The sequence below is a fragment of the Lissotriton helveticus genome, chromosome 8, assembly GCF_964261635.1.
Source record: "Lissotriton helveticus chromosome 8, aLisHel1.1, whole genome shotgun sequence".
NCBI classification, from domain to species: Eukaryota; Metazoa; Chordata; class Amphibia; order Caudata; family Salamandridae; genus Lissotriton; species Lissotriton helveticus.
This window is the reverse complement of record NC_136069.1, coordinates 876,027,267-876,046,479: the sequence shown is the minus strand read 5'-3', so window position 1 is coordinate 876,046,479 and position 19,213 is coordinate 876,027,267. Positions and strand designations below refer to the sequence as shown.

The 19,213-nt window shown below is 42.6% G+C and overlaps 1 protein-coding gene across 2 annotated transcripts in view; it reads left to right on the top strand.

Annotated features, from left to right (window-relative positions):
- Positions 1-19,213, top strand: part of EPHA3 (EPH receptor A3) — a 960,369-nt gene that overhangs the window by 776,858 nt on the left and 164,298 nt on the right. For both annotated transcript variants that reach the window (XM_078657673.1, XM_078657672.1), the window contains exon 12: positions 10,508-10,569. In XM_078657673.1, coding sequence (XP_078513799.1) covers positions 10,508-10,569 — 62 coding nt within the window. The remainder of the gene's footprint in view (positions 1-10,507; positions 10,570-19,213) is intronic.

The window sequence follows — 19,213 nt, the reverse complement described above, 5'->3', positions numbered from 1 at the left end:
CCCATGATCAGAATAGGCACTGAGGCGAGAATATCCGCTCAGGGAGGGGAATTAATGAGCCCGAGACCAGCCGAGGCAAGAATCGAACCCTGGTCCCTGGCCAGAGCTCTGCATCGAGGTCTGCCTGCTCTAACCATTGAGCCACACTTCTCCACTGAGTGAGTAGTACAATGCATGAAGAATGAAATGATGTTTGGTGCATGTATGGTATATGCCTGTGCTGGGTCTGTGTACCTGCAAGTTATAAACTACATGGTTGAGTCTGGGTTCCTTTTTGGCTCACCAAGGGCTTCATTCTGAAACATGAGGAAAGGAGATAGAGGAATCCCCCAGATAGGTTTCTGGATTGCTGTATTGCTCTAAGCTGGGTGGGACACACCAGAGAGAGGGAGAGCCAGACTCCCCAGTACACTTCAAGGGGTGTTCTTTGATTCAGAGAGAGGTCACATGGAAGGAGCCTGGGTACATATCAGGAGGGAGATGGGCTGGTAAGAGACTCATAAAGAGTAGTGCTGATGCCCTGGGCTAACCATTTGATACACACATCACTGTGGCTGGCTGACGTCCAGATGAGATTTCCTAGTCTCTCCCGTGGCCTGTGGTGTGGAGATGTCAGCTTTGGAGTCACTCCTGCTGTGACAAACTGCTTTCAGGAGGAAAGAGGATAGAGAAGAGGGAAATTTAAAAGGCAGTAAAGTCACCACCATAAACCTCAAAGATTCAGACTCTTAATCACATTTGGTGTTTGGAAATGGACTATAAGAAGGGGAGCTGCAGACCCCCAAAACTGTCAACTGTCAAGTAGCCAGTCGGGCTGGGTGAGAAGAAGAAGCTCCACAAGACTTCTGCCTGTGACCAGGACTGGTGGCAAAGGCCTGCTAGTTTCCCAGCTGAATAAGATCACCCAGAGAATCCAAGACCCTCTTCCCCTCGAACCTGGAGCATCAGCACCTACCTGCCAGCCAAGACCAGTGTGCCCTTTGAGAAAGAGGAGACTATTGGAGGGAGCAAGGTCCAATGAGGAATCCTGTTGAGTTGATTTCCTTAGTGAGGTCTGAAGAGACAGCTGCTGCACCGATCGATTGCCCGTGAGCAAAGAAAGTCTGCAACCTTTGTATGTTAGAGCAGGGCCACTCTGAAATGAGCCGTTATCATTGCTGTACCAAACGACTAATCCCCTCTGAGCAGTGAGGATCCAGTGACACTGTATACCAAGATGGGCTACTAAGAAGAGACTGCCATACTGAGTGGGCCTTAGCATGTCTGCAGTGGTTCCCTGGCAACCCTGTTTGTCAAGAGGCGCCACTGTGAAGAAATCTGCTGTGCTGATCAGAGCCCGTGTGCAGTGGAGAGACATGACCCTGAATGCCAGATTGGGACACATTGACCAAGAAAGAAGTATGAATTAGTGAGGATCATCACCTTTAGGAGAGAGGCCACCATGGTGATCCCTATAGGCCTGCACAGGGTGTTTGCACTGACCATGGAAAGGATCAAAGAACTTATCCAACTTGGAGGAGCCACAAAGGACCTCCGGTCACTGCTGCTGCATGATCACGCGTGAGGAACCTGAGGTTTGCTGAGCGCAGCATACCTGGGACGTGTGCAAAGAGCTTACCAGAGACAGCTGCTGAAACTCCAGCACCCCGGAGAGGGGAGAATCAGGGACCCAGTCGTTCCGATTCTGTAGGTGCAGGTAAGACCGATTTTGGAGCAGTCGATCATGGGGAACTTGCTTGCCATATATCACTTCCACATTGGAACAATTGTGACTTTTTTTACTAGGACAGACTCCTGAAATTTGTACTAGTGGGGCTCCGCCTGAATGTTGCCTATAGTGAAGGGAAATATCCACTACCGCTAGAGGTAAGAGAGAGTGGAACTCAGGGAACCGTCTAAGAAATATTGGAGCCTTGTCCTCAGGGGACTGTGGGAATTGTTTGTGAATTCCTTTGTGGTAGTAGCTGTAAAATAAATACTTATTTTTTCATAAAAGTAAGTATTTGACTGGTCAATCATTTATTGCTGCTGCTTTGAGTATTTTGACTTGTGAGCCTGTGTTCCCCCCCTGTATCTACCTCCCTCAGAGAAGTTTTGGACTGCTCATCCCATGCTACTACTGAGAATCAAGTGCTGAAGGTGTACCTGACCCAGGTGCTCAAGTAGGTCTGGCCTGGGGCATCAGGAGTAAAAAGCCTCAGCTCCCATGGCTGGGCCCAGTAGCCTCTGCTTGCCCAGTATCCCTGTGAAAGGGGTTCTGACAAAGACGATTTCTTATTTCCTCACGATGAAGATCGACCAGGTAGCCTAATTGTCCTCCTACTATTGGCAGCTTTTGATACTTGACCACAAACTAATTTATAGACTCAAATGGGATTTGCAATCTGCTGCAAGTTTGCATTGATGTATTAGTATCTTCCGCTTGGATGATGTCTTGCCTAGTACTACAGATGGAGAATTTTGGCCATGTTGTTCAACAGTTAAATACACTCTTTGTGGTAAGTACTTGAGTACAAAACTGGCCCCTTGTCCCTCCCTTTGTTTAATATAAAGTACTTGAGTAATATCAGGTGCTCTTTTAAATGTATACTGATGACCCATCTACCACCAACAACGCGGGTGCTTAGGTAAACACCAGCAGATGCTGCGCAGGCCACATTTTTACTGGGTGACAGTAAGCTTCCTGGGCCGAAGCTGAATACAATCTGCCATTCTAGTATTGAGCAAGACAGATCCCAAAACATTACTGTTCTCCTGGCCTGATAGCTTTGCAAAAACAACCTCACATCAAGAATCTGGCAAATATCTTCAATGCAGGCTTTTAATTTATAGTCCAAGTTTCCACCCATCAATTTGTTATTATCCATGCTTCAGAGAATCCTTCCACTGTTTCATTCTACTACTCGTAAAAACAATGTTTACTAATTGTGTACTTATAACGAAATGAAGATCGGCCAAGACACTCATTTTTACAGAGTTCGAAAAACTTTAAACTTGCAATGCAGAATGTTTCTGAAAATGAACAAAAACTAATGTTTCGGCCCAAAATGGATTTGAGAGCACACTCATAGGAAAAAAGTAGCAATACACCATTAACTTCCCGAAAGTGCTTCTGTGATTCAATCATATAGAAAATGGGTTGGCAGTTCAACTGATACATAAATATAAGTTGGTGATGATGTCGGCATATGGACAGAAAGTGAATATGAATAGCTTCATGCTAGAGAGTCAGACTGATGTATGGCACCAATGGGCCTCAGATGTGTAGTATAGATAAACGAGCACTTGATGGACACTAGTAGGGGTTGGTGACAATGAGCAACTGAACAGTGTAGTGGGTTATTTGACATTTGAAATTGACAGTGTGTGTAGAGGGGCAAGTGGAAAATGTAAACTAATGGACATACAGTTGAGCTCAGCAATGCTGACGGATGGACTGGCAAAAGTACTGGCAGAAAGGATGTAGAAAGTGGATAGATAGGTCAGTAGATGTACAAAAGAGATGAGGGGAAAATTGAACATGGGCAAATATGGAATACTCTGCATGGATGTGTGAACAGATATGTGAATTTAAAAATGGACAAATGGGCAGACAATTGACCCACAAATAGACAGAAACATTGATTTATGTAAGAAAAAAATAGAATGATGGTTTCATTAATGGGTAAATGAATGTAAATCTCAACCACTGTGTGGATAGATGGATGGATGCATGGGTTCTAGATAGATCACCAATTAGGAAAAAATAGAAGGATGAGTTGCCAGATGTGTATGTCTGAAGATCAGATACACATATGAATGGATGGATTAAGAATTGGTGTGTGCAGGGAAGGATGTTTCTGTTCGGAGAATTGGCTACACACCTATGGTCTCAGAAGTGAATGATCTTTTATTTAATTTAAAAAAAAGACTACACAACAATTTAGAATATCAATAGAACTGTTAATAACTCATTCCATTTGCTGTAACGTATTTCCAGTTCACATATTGAATGTTTTACTGATGTAAGTAGAGGGTATAGGTTTTACTGAAACTACAAATATTGCCATAATTCCTCTCTTAAGAGATGAACCAGTAAGGAAAATTGAAAACAAGCTTCTGGGATTGCCTTTGATTTTTGAGCTAGACCTAATAAAACGAGTTACTCGTGTCTAAAACAAACATGAAATATTTGTAAGCAAAAGCATTGTGAAGCATTTTGTAAACTCACTATCCACGTTTTAATTATAAGCTTTTCTGAGAATGTTTGTGAATCCTCAGCTACAACCCGTCATGTCCCTTCTGCCAAAGGATTCCTGTAACTTCCTATTAACCGTGATCCTGTGCATTAAAAATAACAAAGTCGGGTTTTTTTGAGTTCATGATTCTCTTGATTTCAAAGACCCAGTGCCTCCTCTCAGTGTGACAGAAATCTAAGTTCTTGTTGAGCCACTTTATGAATCTGGAGTGACAGCATGACACCAGTGGCCGTGTTGACAATCAGACACTCTGCCCCTTTGCAGTACGAGGTGCAGACCGGGACACTGTACCCAATTATGAAAATTCTGAGAAATTGGGTTACTGGTTTAGGGAGGTTAAACATTACACAAACAGCATCCGCAATCCTTGTCAGAGTGAGGCACAAACAAGCCCCAAATTAACCTGTGCTTAACCCTCTGGTAGCTTGTCACAGAGCAGTCTGGCTTAACTTAGAGGCAATGTGTAAAGATTGTATGTAGCACTTCAAACAGTCAAAAAAGTGAAAACACAACACGAGAAAAATTCCACACCAATTTCAAAATATAGAGTAAACTTTAAAAAATAAATCTAGACCAAAGTAACAATAAAAACAATCAGTAGAACTAGAGCTATGCAATGCTAAATATTTAAGTGTAAGTCACACCAAAAAGCTCAAAGCAACGCTCTAGCTTTCTTGTCATCCGAGAGAAAGTAACAAGTTTAGCTTGACCGTGATGAAGCATGGCAGATACAGGGACCTGGTTGGTTCCACCGAAAAGTTACATTCTCAGTCCTGCGTAAAAGTCCCATTCACAGTGGAGCAGGGAAGAGTCACGGACGGTCTTTGATGTGGCACGGAGATTAGACCTGATGTTGCAGATGGACATAGCTGTAGTACAAAGTTCCCATTGCCGTTTGGGAGCGGTCAGGCTGGAGCTTTGCATCGGTGTTCCCAATGAGCTGTTAATGCTGTAGCATCAGGTTAACAGAGCTAAGCATTGGCTGGAAGTGCGAGAGAAAAGGCCTGATTAATGCTGCAAAGTGCCCAAAATCTTGAATTCAGGTCTACTGAGGCCGCATCAGGGGTCCAGGACCTGAGGGGCACCATTTGGGGTCTAAGGCTTACTCCAGCTGGATCTGGGTGCTGGATCAGGTGGTTGGGAACCCGTTGCATCCCTGAGGCCAACATTTTAGCCCTTGAAGCCACTCTGGGAGTATTGGGTTCACTTGCAGGTCCAATACCTCTTACTCAGGCAGGAGGGCAGCGAAGGAGCAGAGCAGCAATCCAGCAAGGCAGCAGTCCAACAAGGCAGTAGTCCAGCAGGCTAGCAGTCCAGTAGAAAGGCAGTCCTTTGACCTGTGCAGCAACCCTTATTCCAGGCTGAGTCTTCACATGTCCAGATGTGTACTGAAGAGTTGGAGTCTGAGGTTCAATATTTATACCAGTTTCCTCCTTTGAAGTGGGAGAAGCTTATAGCAGTTACACTTTGAATAGCACAGGTTTCCTGCCTCCCCTACCCTGGCTCCACACTAACTACATGGGGGTGCAGTCCTTTGTGTGGCGGCAGGACATAGCCTAGTGTGAGTAGGACTGTGCCCAGCTCAGCCCTCCCATCCTGCCAGTGATTTCCCTTCCAGCCACACCTAAACCATTTATTGCATGTTGCTGTCTAGGAAAACACACTGTCAACTACACCCAGTCACGTTACCTAGAGACAGGTTGCAGGCACTAGATGACCAATTTTTAAAAAGTGTCATTTTCAAAATTGCAATAAAAAATCTGACTTTACCAGAATAGAAGATTTTCCATTATACTTCCAAAGACACCAAACATAAACGGTTCCTATTTAGAAGGTACAGCGTATTAAATCTAATAAGGTAAATCCAATGTTATCCTATGGGAGAGGTAGGTCTTGCAGTAGTAAAAAATGAATTTAAGAGTTTTTCACTACCACGACATGTAAAACTTTAAAGTACATTTCCAACTTTTTAAATACAATGCACCCTGCCCTCTGGGCTGTGTAGGGCCTACCATAGTGACATATGTATTAAAAGGGATGGTTTGGACCTGGCTAAATGTTTCTTTTGCCAGGTCGAAATGTCAGTTTAAAACTGCACACACAGGCTGCAAAGGCAGACCTGAGACATACTGAAAGGGCTACTTAAGTGGGTGGCATGATCTGAACCACTAGTAGCAGTTAATTTACAGGCTCTGGGAACAGGTAGTGCCACTTTACTAGGGACTTACAAGTAATGTAAATATGCCAATTAGGGATAATCCAATTCTTCCATTTTTTTGGAGGAGAGCACTTCAGGTATGGTTAGCAGTGGCAAAGTGAGCAGAATCCTAAGGGAAGCTAAGACATAGTCAGCAAAACAGGTGGGTTGAAGGCAAAAAAGTTAGGGGGAAAACCACGGTAAGGTTGCCAAGTCTAACAAAAATTATATGTTTTCCGCAGTGCAATCACCAATTCTGACAGTTCGCACCTGCACTGGGGAGAGCGCATCATTGAAAGAGGGAGCTGTGGTTTTCAATTTAATTTTCAAGAACCCATGAGGCATCTTCCCCTAGGCAAGTGCAGTGTGACTTCTGGCGTAACACTAACCAAGTACAGTATCTCTGTGATTAGACTGGGACTTTGAAGAAATACTCCTGTGTTATGTTTGGGTGGCTGCATTGCATAGCCTCATTACACTGTCATTCTTATGATATGAGTTGGAATTGCTGGATGCCAAAATCATCACTGAATGGAACATGCATGGCTTTTTACAATGGATCTTCAAATTGCACAATTAGCATTAAGTCTACATAAAAGACTGATTTATTATATATTCATCCCTAACAATGATTTCAAATGTTAATGTAGAATTCTCTTATTTGTAAAAATATATTGCAATGTATTCAATTATTATAGCATTGTGAAAAGATGAGCTGTATGTTCACCCTTGTAAACTTAAATATGTTATGCATTTTTGTACAGAAAAGCGCTCACCAATTTTTTGGCCAATTACTTGACCTCCTGATAAAAAGATAAGTAGTATATAAAGTGGTAAAGGTGTTTTTGCAACCTTCAAGAAGGTCTAGGAAAACTTTGCTATGTTACATCCATTTGAAAACCATGACAATTTCTGTTGCATGTATGATTATTTAATGCTAATGAAACAGTTCGGCATTAGGTGTGGGTAAGAGTTAATGTTCTTCTCCAGAGCAATGTCAATGTACATAAAAAAGCTTTGAAACGTGAATTTCCAGAAAAAAAGTGCATACATTTGAAATGCACAGAAAAGCTTAATAAAATATAAAGCTGTAGAGAAAAAATCTGAATATGTTTTTCAGCTTGGATGGAAAAACGTATTACTATGTTGTGAAACCGATGTCACTATGTGGAAAAAATCCAAACATGGACAAAGACAACAGTAACTGGAATACTTTAGTGAAAGAGACAATTTGAGAACTTTGCAAAACGTCCCAGGTGAAAACTGTGTACGACCCTAAGACAATTACATCTAAGGAAGAGTAAATGAACATACAAATGAAAACTTCTCTTCCAATGCTTCAATTGTACAGGAGGTTGCAGATGGTAGGCACCCGCCCTCACTCGTGGAGGCCAGGACTTGTTTTTGATCATCAGACTGTGACCTACATCAAGGGAGAGAAAGGCAGGTTTTGTAGATAGAAGGATCAAGTGAAAGATAGGACATCAGTGACAATGGGGGAAAGCAGAAATGAACAGGCATCGGTAAATGCATTGGGTTTCGCCTATGTGATTAATATTAAGCTGTTTTTTGTTGTAAGTGAATAGTTGTGCAATATAAATTACTGAAAGTCTGTTCAAGTGTTATGGCTTGTTTTGTAAGAAAGGTGTTATTTTAAAGTGGGGGACATTAGGTAAATGGGTTAGTACCATGATAAAAAAAAAGACACGTACCTGATGTAGGCTTAAAACTGGTGCAGCTATGGGAAGAACACAATACATGTTCTTCTACTTGTGTATACCAGCGGAATTTACAAAGCAAACTGTACACAGATGCCAACACTAGACAAAGAGAGGTTCACATCTCAGGCAACACACTCACTGACCAAGTTAAACAGACACATCTCTGCCTATAGAAAATCAAAATTCATTTTTATTAATTATTCAACACTAAAAACAGCAAAAAATGACTGATAAACAAAATTAGATGAAATTTAAAATTAAATGCAGTTTTTCCTGTCTGAGACCATGTGTTGATTAAGCCCAACCCCTTTACTTGTGCCAGTTCAAGCATCCTCTACATTAATGTCCACACTACTGTTTCTTGGAATCAGTTGTTTACTGTGCCTCAGGTGCGTGGGGATTCCTCGAGCAGCCCCAGATTTTGGTGCATGAGGAGGCTGGTGTGAGACTGTAGTGGCCTTTAAAGGTGGTGTGTGAGCCGCAAGCTGCTCCAGGTGTTGACTTCTGGTGTCAGTTCCAGTACCTTGTCTAGGAAGTGCTTTGAAGTCTGGCTTGAACAGAAGAAAGTGAAACAGGGCAGTCCAACTAAAATGTACATTGCAGTGCCCTCGGTCAAGTGAAGGTGTGCATGTGGCTGGTGTTTTGTTATTGGTGGCGGGTTGTAGACCCCCTCCACTTATTGAAAAAGGTTGCATGGTGGCATGTGAAGTTGTGCAACGCGTGCAATGTGTGTGCCGGGGTTCCAGACTCCAACTTTTCCTTGTGAGTCGCACCTGGCTGTCATATGATTATGTGTATGTGCCTGATACGAGGTATGTGTGACCCACTACAGACCAACCATATTATGAAAAAAGTATGCACGAGTATTCTGTGATAACGCGTGCACTACAACGGTGTGCTCAGAGCCATTCCTCCCACATTACAGGATTCCTGTGAAAACGTAGACTTCAAAACCTACTAAAATAATATGTTTTCAAAAGCATTTGTCAGGATATCTGTAATATGTGTGTATCATATACACATATTTGTCGTATTTTAAGTTAAATGCACTTGCCGATACAAAGGGGCGTATTGCGGCGGGTGGTAAGAAATGTGGGATGATGGTGGTAAGAACAGACAGCGTGGGAGGAGGGGGTGTAGAAGAAACACAACCCAGAACAGGCAGGGGGAGGGGTTGAAGGAGACGAACTTCAGAGATATGCACTCAATAGGAGTGCAAGTCAAACAGTACAAATAAAACAAACAAAACAGCAGTGACAGGTCAGAGCATGTGAAAGAAACAGCAGAGATGTAAAACTACCACACAACAAACAACACCGAGAAATAAAACATGCAAATTCAGAGTAATGCCACACTCATTGGCACGCCGAACACAAACACAGTATCCATCTGTGTCTGTGAAGAGTAACAGGCTGCTAATGGAAAAGGCAAGACCTCAAAGAAGATGTGTGCTGTGCGACAGTGTATCAACTCTTTGCCAGGTACTTATCACATACAGCTATGCTGGCAATAAGCGCACGGCATCAGTGAGCCAATACTTAAGAATGATGCTGCAACGCCATGTGTGCTTGCACGCTGCCTCGTTGGCAGTTATTCTTACTCCCAATAAGGTGGAACACGGTCTGTGGTTTATGCTCAACAAGGGCAGTGGATACCGAAAGTGTATCTCGTTGGGCTCTGACCTATTTGCAAGATAAGACAAGCTGACATGGAGGAAGAAGCTGTGAGTGAGAAGAACCCAAAACAAGCGCTGCGCACGCAAAACCATAATAAAAGTTCCACAAAAGCAGATGGAAACAGTACTTTGTAACAGAGAAATTGATGAGAGAAGCATTGAAGGAAAACACGAGAAACAATAGGAAACGCTATGCTACAGTCAATAGAAAAGGAAGAAAACTAAGTGGCAAGCACAGGAACCAATGGAAAGCAAGAGGGTGGGATATAAGCCCCTTTTAAGATTTATATTAAATGAATAGATTTCACAGGCACAGTGAAAGCACTTTGCAGGCGAAACCCTAAACAATCAGCAAGAGTGAGATAGAGACAAGGCGTGTAGAGTATGGAAGACAGTGGGATGTGGTGGAATCAAGAGTAGACAACCCTGGCATTGAGCAGGGTGGACCTTGTGGTGCTAAGAAAAGCTTTGGGTTCCTACATTCATTTATTTATTTTTTACAAATTAACCACTGGTTTCTTGATTGTTCCTATGTAAACAGAGCCCTTCTAAATCCTTCTGTACTATGATATATTTATGAACAGTTTAGTAAAATAAAATATTCAACAATATGTGCGTGAAGATTAAGGCTATAGTTCTGTGCCTCCATTTTCTCAATGAGTCATTTTTTTTCCAGGTAAACCGGTTATGATTGTTACAGAATACATGGAAAACGGCTCACTGGACAGTTTCCTACGTGTGAGTACATAAATGAGTTCACAACAGAAATGTTTTCATTGTGTTGATCAAACTCAATCTTAATGCGTGTTGCTTTGGAAAGACTTGCATATTTTTAAATACAAGTGTAGAAAAAGGGTAAAAGATCTCTGTGATCTTGCTTGAAGGTCCCTCTGGCCCACTGTATTACAAATCTTGTATAACTACAGAACTGTAGTCAGGAACTCGTCCTGTGGGCCTACGAAAGAAGGTTTGTACAAACATTAATTCTCGGTTGCTTTTAACCGAAAACTTTATTCCATGACATTCCTTCCCTGTGATTCTATTCTAATTTAACAAAGGAAATTATTTAAAGACTTTATTATTTTCCAAACAAAAAGAAAGACAGATAAAACAAACTATAATTCCCTGGCAGCAGAACAGGAACAGTTTGGAGGGCAAACACTGAGTCAGTATTCTCTACTCAAGTCTCTATGCTGAGCTTTGGGATGCAGAGGTCACACACGTTAAAGGGCTAAACTTTCACTTCATAGCAGGTAAACATTTTGTTAATAGGAAACCCGTGAACCAGCCAGTGTGCAAATAGAGTTACCCAGTTCCTTACATTTCTCAAGCTCAGTTTGGTGTTTCTGGTCCGTGAGGATCACAGACATCTATATCTGCCCAGCCTTCACAGTGGCTAATTAATTAACCAGATGGAGTTCTGGGTATTAGAACATTGGAATGTGGAGCAAGTAAAGGGATGAGGAGTGTATTTTGATCCCCTTATTTAAGTATGATGCCACTATAAATATGTAGTTAAAAACGAAAACGGTCGGTAACAGGGGGATGTATGACGTTACAACGCATACTTTTACCACGCATACCTTTACAACGCGGTTTTTACCACGCATACCTTTACAACGCATAGCACTTAGAGGTGCTGGATAGTGGTAAGTATAATTTTCTATTCCAACTCCAGTCCCCGTGGACACTAGGGAAGGTGTTGGATAGAAAATTAAACTTATTGCCTATCCTAGAGCGCCCCCCAGCGCAATGCGTTGTAATGGTTTGCGTTGTAATACCAGAGTTGTAATGGTATTGCGTGGTAAAAAATGAGTGGTAAAGGTCGTATACCGTAACGGGGTGATGGAATCGAACTTTTGATTCTCCAAAATCCTGTCTGCATTGCAGCTAGATGTTCACATCCTCCTTTGTAAAGCCCAAGCTGGAGTTTGCAGTCACAGTCACACAGCTTAATCAGCCACTAGTGATCTGGTAGCATGACCAGACATACAACCCTTTATACCCAGAGCAAATGCCTTAAACGTGGTCGAACCACAGCGCCCTTCCCTTTCTGGAAGGAAATTTGGAGGCTGCAGCTGAGGTTGGATCCTTTGGTGAGGTTAGGTGACCTAGCTGGTACCATTACAGGGCACCCAATGCAGACAAAGCAAGTACCAGAAGAACTATGCTGCTCACAGTGCCATCCAAGAGGAAAGATGGTAGCAGAATATAAATATATATATATATATGTATATAATATATATATATATATATATATATATATATGCACTTCGTTATGTTCTGTGATCACTTCAAGGAGGGTAGAAGGCGGTTCTTAATCCCAATTCTAAGAGAAGCGGGTTTTTTACAAGTACGCCCAGCTTTCTTTTACTTACAATTCTTAGGAACCACAAAAGTAATTTTCGGGGTTGCTAGCTTCCTGGTAGCTGCCATGCGTATTAAGACCAGGAAGCTATCCCCGAACAACCAGGTGGGGTGATTGAATATACTGTGTTCTTTTTTACTGCTTTTTACTGTTTTTTAGCACGCCCATTTTTAATAACCTTTGTATGTACTTATTATCATCACTAATGTTTAATGTCTCTTAAATTGATGAAATGTAACATTGTGATTTTATTGCCTGATTCTGCTATTTATGATTTTAACAATCGAATAAAGCTTGTTTTGACTGATATATATATATATATATATATATATATATATATATATATATATATATATATATATATATATCTATGTGTGTGTGTGTGTGTATTCATATATAGGCCCTCATTAGGATGTCGGTTGGACCACCACTGACTGGCCGTCGATGGTGGTCCCACCGACATCCAGGATAGCGATCCAACTGTTGCATTATAAAAACAGATGTTTCCGTCAGCCTAAATGGCGGTCTCATCCTGAGTTTGTGTGTGAGACCTCCGACTACTTGTTGGACTGTCCCACGCCTGCTGTGATGGCTCCCGGACGCTTGTCTGACCTCAATCGTAATAAAGCCCATAGTCTCCTGTACTCTTTGGTGGCCACCTTGATAGGAAATGTTGATCTTAAGAATACCCTATAAGGTGTTTAGACAGCAGTTTGCAAAATGGAGCTAGGATGAACAGTTTTTGACTCTCACTTATAAATATAAAGGTTATGAATTAGCCCCGACCTGCTCTTTTTACTTTTCTTTATTATTTATGATATGTGAAGGTCATGACTGGGTTCGTGTCAAGTTTCTCTGCTTTTGCTTATTGAACCATTTTTTGTTTCATTTATATCAAATTACATCTCTACCCCTGTACTGTCAATCCTTCAATATTGTTGACCTCTAAAAGCAAGAAATAGTCTTTCAAGTGCACTGTTTCCATACAAGTATAAAGCAAGGCCACTACACTTTATACTGAAAGTACTAGACGAGGTTAGTCACCTTGTAAAATTCATGGAACTAGTTAAAAGTGGTAACACTAACTTGAAATTATTCTGAACTATATGTGCCACGTCTCACAAACCCTGGAGTAGGAGACAGACATTGTACTTGATAATTGTACTATACTCGTTCTCACTTATGCGTGCATTTCTGCACCATGAGGTTACCAAATCCACCTTCATGGTGGATTTCTAATTCTTCATTGTTATTCAGAAAATAGGAAGAGGCCTGAAGTAAACCTAAGTGCACATGTGTGTTTTGGTCAGCCTTAGATGGCCGGCCGAACAAACATGTGCACTTAGAGAGTGCACATAGCACTCCTCATGCCCCGCCCCCGCCACTCCCTGCACACGCTGGCTGAGCCAGCTGCTTAAAAATAAAACGATGAGCAAAAACATTTTTTTAGCTGCTGGCTCTGCCAGTGGGGCGACGCTCCTCCACCATTGCGGAGGAGCCACCCCTGTTTCAGTTTCCTCAGTTCTGAATCTCATTGTAATCGTAGCCCATAACTGCATGTTTTCCATTACTTTTTATTTTTGTAAGTTTAGCTTAAATGGACACTATATGCAAACTGCACTTGCGGTATCAGAAGAAGGCACTCAGTGGGACTATGTTGAAAGGCATTTTTCTTGAATTGTGGAGTCAGATAGGAATGCAAGTGCCCTACATGAAAATTAGAGTTTAGCTGCTCTATCTAGCTAATGTGTCATGTGTTTTATCCTTAGTAGCACTGTTAAATATCACTAGTCTAGCCGTCAGAGAATGTATTTTTGAATCAGGCATTTGCAGTAATAGAGTGTGTGTGTATCACTGTGCGGTCAAATTGAAACGCAGCACCTTTTTAAAAACGAGTCCAGCAGCCTTTATCTTCCCTGATGCCCCTTTTAGATGGCCTGACCAGCTATGTGTGCATCAAATATAAACAAAGGGCACTGACATTTTAGCTATGCTTACCAATGCTTCTTTGTGGTGAGGGCCTTGATTGAATTGCCTTACACACAGTGTCGTAGCAAAGGGGGCACGAGTTTTGGGGGCGACGCCCCCCCCACCTCTTTCACCAGAACCCCGTTCTTATATTCGGCTGCTGCGGGCGGCAAACAAAGGGACCGCCTTGGGTGCCAAAGGCCCAACTACGCCACTGCTTACACAGGTTATTGTAGTTCTATTAATGTAACATAGGCCTATATCAGTTCTCGCAGACATGGGGAGAAATATAGGAGAGATCTGGAGACGGATTTGCTGGTTTTGGAAATAAAGACGCCTTTAAAATCAATGATCACGGGTGACATCAGCGTTGACTAGACCAGGTGATGAAAATTAGGCAATAGGGATTGGAATGGATTAGCTCTTTCCAAATACATAGATAATAGCAAAAATGTAGTGAAAAATGTGTCCTTTCCATTATACTTGGCCTGTGGAGACACTCAGGGATCAGCCTTGTGGCCCTCATTTGTATACTGTTGCATGTTCTTTCTGGCCCAGATGATTGAAAACTATGGTGCTAGGTAACAACATGATTCAGGTTTTTCCAATTGGATTCTTGTGAGAGGCTTCTTTTAGGTGCCTTTCCTGTGCAATATAAAGTGTTTGTGTCTTAGTAGAGGCAAATTAGAGCTGCTGCTCCTGGTGTGTGGTGCTGTCCATAAAGATTCATTGCACTGGCCTCAGTTATTTGGTCAATTTCCACATTCTGTAGTCTTCCTTTAAAATATTGTCTCAACTGAGTATGATGTTTTGCTCTGAATCATTAGCCAACTCTCTTTCCAAATGTCTTCTGTTTTAAGACATGGCTGTAAAAACGACCATGACTTTTCTCTGTAATTTGCTGTAGAGGCTCCTTCTCATGTGCTTTGGTCATCTTCTGCGGTAGCCTCTCGAAACCTCTTCAATTGTGCATGATTGACTATTCACTCTCTATAGTGTGGGTATTTTAAATGATTATCTTGATTCATACTTAGAGTTGGACGCGAATGGAAAAATACAGCTTTCTGGATGAAGTGCTAAATCGGGAGGAGAATCCACGATTTAGAATTTACTCTTCTACACTATCAATCTGGTAAATTACAGTTCCATCGTGGAATTTAATCTGGAGTTCGCATTTCCTATGGAAATCTGCAATTTTCCCATTACTGCCCATATCTAACTCATGTCCTTAGACTTTACTAGAAGAGGTGGTGAATTTGCGAACCAGTAATACAGTGATAACTTCAGAATTCTGGGATTTCCAGAGCAAATCGAGAGTGGAAAAATACAGACCCTTTTTCCCAATCTTTTTACATGTGTTTCCGGGAGACTTTGGATTATTGCAGACATAACACAAAGACCATATTGAGACGTTACTAACATTTTTAAAACAACTAGACAGGCTTGCTCAATTAGCTGGGACCGTGACGAAATGCAGTTTGTTACAGATTGTAATTGAAAGTACTTAGTGTGCCAGCCTGATGTATGCTAATTCCACATGTCTTGTTAACCTCAAGGAACCTACAAAATTGAGATGACTAGATGAAGAAAAATGTTTACAGACATTTTCCATGCAATATACAGTGACTAGTCATTTCTTTATGATGCCTGTAACTTTGGCAGAGGAGAAATAAGGTTGAATCACTTCTACATTTTATTTCTTCATTTGTTCAACAACCCAGTCACATGGCTTTCTCTGAAAACGTAATAAGTGCTTCCAGATAGCACTTCCTTTCAATGAACAAATCCTGAATTTGAAGGAAAATTAACAGGTATACGATTTTGGGTCTACATTCATGAATCTATTTTGAGGCAATAGACATTCCGGCCTGCAATAAGGATTCTACATTCATGAAAATATAAATGTGATGTTGGGTAGGATACAGTGGTGGCTGGTAAGGAACAGTGGTGGGGGTGTGAATAGTGGGGGTGGGAAAAGAAAAGAAACATGCATTTGCAATGCAATCGGTCTCGCCTTTGGGACCTTATATGTATTTTGCTATGCAGCACATTAGCCTGGGAGCTGAAACATCTACTGTTCTTTAACATGGAGGGAAAGTAAGCACCAAACTGTGTGACAGGCCAGGTATGGGAACACATGAAGAGAAATATTGCCTTTCAGCGGGGAATGGTATTGTCCAAAGATCTGTTTTTAATGTAAAATCAGGGCTTTCGGTGGTCATATCACTGAAAATACAAAACTTGGAAAAAATATTATTGTCTACGGGTGCTTGTGGAAGACAATTTCTATGGACTGGAATCTAGAGAATGATTCTGGTATTTTATTGACCTCTGCTGGTCGTTTTATATCAAGACAGTTAAATGGAAGCAGTTAAACAGAAAAAAATGCCCCTATGTGGAATGCTCTCCTAAAAAGGAACTTACCTGCTGGTCGCACCGGTCGCCAGCCGCTGCCTCACCTCCACACAGGAACCAGGAAGCAAGCACTCAGGCTCCCAGCCAATTGGAGCATTGTGATTGGCCTGAGCGCCATGGTTCGGTGCTCAGATGGGGAATGGGAACCTGGGTATGTTCTCCACCCAGGCTGTAATGCAAGAGGGCCAGCCAAACCTCTAAGTGCACTTAAGGTGCAGCCACCACTCCTCCTCCCTGTGATGCAGGGAGCCACGCAGCTTCAACTGTACGCTCAATAAAAAAAAATGATACTAACAGAGGGGTATTATCAATTATATGTTATGTATTGAGCTTGCAGTGGAAGCAGTGGGACGATGCTCCTCCGCCGGCCACTGCTGATAGAATATTTGTTTTGGACTTATTAATCTGCATTATGAGGAAGTACCCTTTCATAGGATATTTAGCATTTAATTTTTGTTAAAACCTAATGATTTTCATTGACATTATTCATATACATCACTTCATAATGACACTAAACTTTGAGTACAGTTATGAGGAGCACAATTTATTGTGATTTTGCGAATCTTTTCTTTACCCTCTAAGAACATGAGAATATATAAAAAAAATCATCCAACCCCCTAAATTGAGGGTTAGTTTATTCTCTCAAATGTGCAACTGTAAGATGTCAAACTCACCTGACGATACAGTGCAGGGTCAAGCATTCATCTTCTCTTCATAAGGATGGAGATGTCAGTGCTGGACAACCAGCCTCTTACAGTAAGCCAGCACTTTTGTCCTTACAAGTCGAATTGTAGTGAAACTATGATTTGCAGTGTATTGTTGTAAAAATAAGAGCCCTCGTCATCAGTCTCAAAACCAGCACCTAGTATCATTGATAGAGAAAATAGTGGATATTTTCCCTCTGTTGCATTTACAAGTTTTGAAATATGTATTTCAGTACCATGAAAGTGGGGCCTATATATCAGACCCCCCAGGATATAGCGGCATGGATTAGCAAATTTAGCGGCACAAAAAAGGAAATTTAGCGGCACAAATATGGAAATTTAGCGGCAATTTTGCGGCATTTTTTTGGGCCATTTTTCCTACAACAAACACAGATATCTTTGTTTTTGAGTTATTTAGCAACATGAAGCTATGAGACTCTATTGCTGCTGCTTTCTGTCCCGAAGGGAGACAAGAGAAGGCACGAGCGTAAAGGCACGAGCGTACAGGAGATGTGCACGCGTACGGACAGGAGATGTGCTTACCATACGCATGTACATCTCCTGTCCCCGGAGGCTGGAAGCGCCTTCAAACTCTTTTATGCAACAAGACTTCATGGGGTCATGTATTAGCCCATTTTATATCCTTCCTAGGGAACCCTCGGATTTCAGATATTCCAAGTAGCTTACGTTCTAGTCATTGAAACATACAGATGTACTCAAAAAAGTAAGCACATTGTGAACATCCACACAGAAAACACAAGGAGAGCAAAAAAATCATGCCGTCCCTCTCTCTCTCGCCGTCCCTCTCTCACTGTCTCTCACGCTGTCCATCTCTCTCACCGTCTCTCACGCCATCCCTCTCTCTCTCACCATCTCTCACGCCGTCCCTCTCTCTCACCGTCTCTCACACCGTCCCTCTCGCTCTCTGTCCCTCTCTCCGTCCCTCAGTCTCTGTCCCTCTCTCCGTCCGTCTGTCCCTCTCTCCGTCCCTCCGTGTCTGTCCCTCTCTCTGTCCCCCTCTGTCCCCCTCTCCCTCCCTCTGTATCCCTCTCCCTCCCTCCCTCTCCCTCCCCCTCCGTCTCCCTCCCTCTGTCTCGCCCTCTGTGTCCCTCTCTCTCGGTGTCCCTCCCTCTCTCTCGGTGTCCCTCCCTCTCTCTCGATGTCCCTCCTTCTCTATGTCCCTCCCTCTCTATGTCCCTCTCCCTCCCTCTCTCTCTCCCTCCCTCTCCCCTTCTCTCTGATAGGTGTGCAGCTATCCAGCCGGCCTCATAGCCGCCGTTCGTCATCCTAATCTCAGTTAAACCCTCTTTCCTTTTCCACACCTTGGCGATAGCGCTCTCTGTCTCAGAAGTTCTCCTCAAGCACTTAAATGTAAAATCTTCGGGGCGTCCCTGAAGGAGCATTGCAACGCTTGTCTAGAGCAGCCGCTATTATTAAACTTATCTATGGTACTGGCTCAAGAAGGATGAAAGGCTGAGTCAGCCGCATGGAATACGAGTCTCCTACGTAACTGATCAACGGCGGTGAGCTATGTTGTATCACGTGGGATGGCAGAATGTATCCCGCAAGATTACCCTCTCTTAACCCCATCGATGCTGGGAGAGCGAACGACTTGTTTGATGCAGCCATTCACAAGCGAGCGTCGCACTGAAGCCAGCATGTCCCCACTAAAAGGGAGTAGCAGAGTTTACTGTGCTGGCCCAATATATGCTCCAGCTGAAAAGAGGTTGTCCACGCTGCTGTCAGTCAGTCTCTGCCTCAGGAAAATACTGCAGCCCAGCCCTCTGCTGGAGGGATAGCCCCTTCACTGACAGCGTCACTTATGTTTGGTTGGCTGTTCCCACCCACATGCACCTCATGTAGTGATTTCCAGGCCGAGGCGCAACATTAAAACTTTACCAATGGCGTCAGACCTGAACCAGGGGGA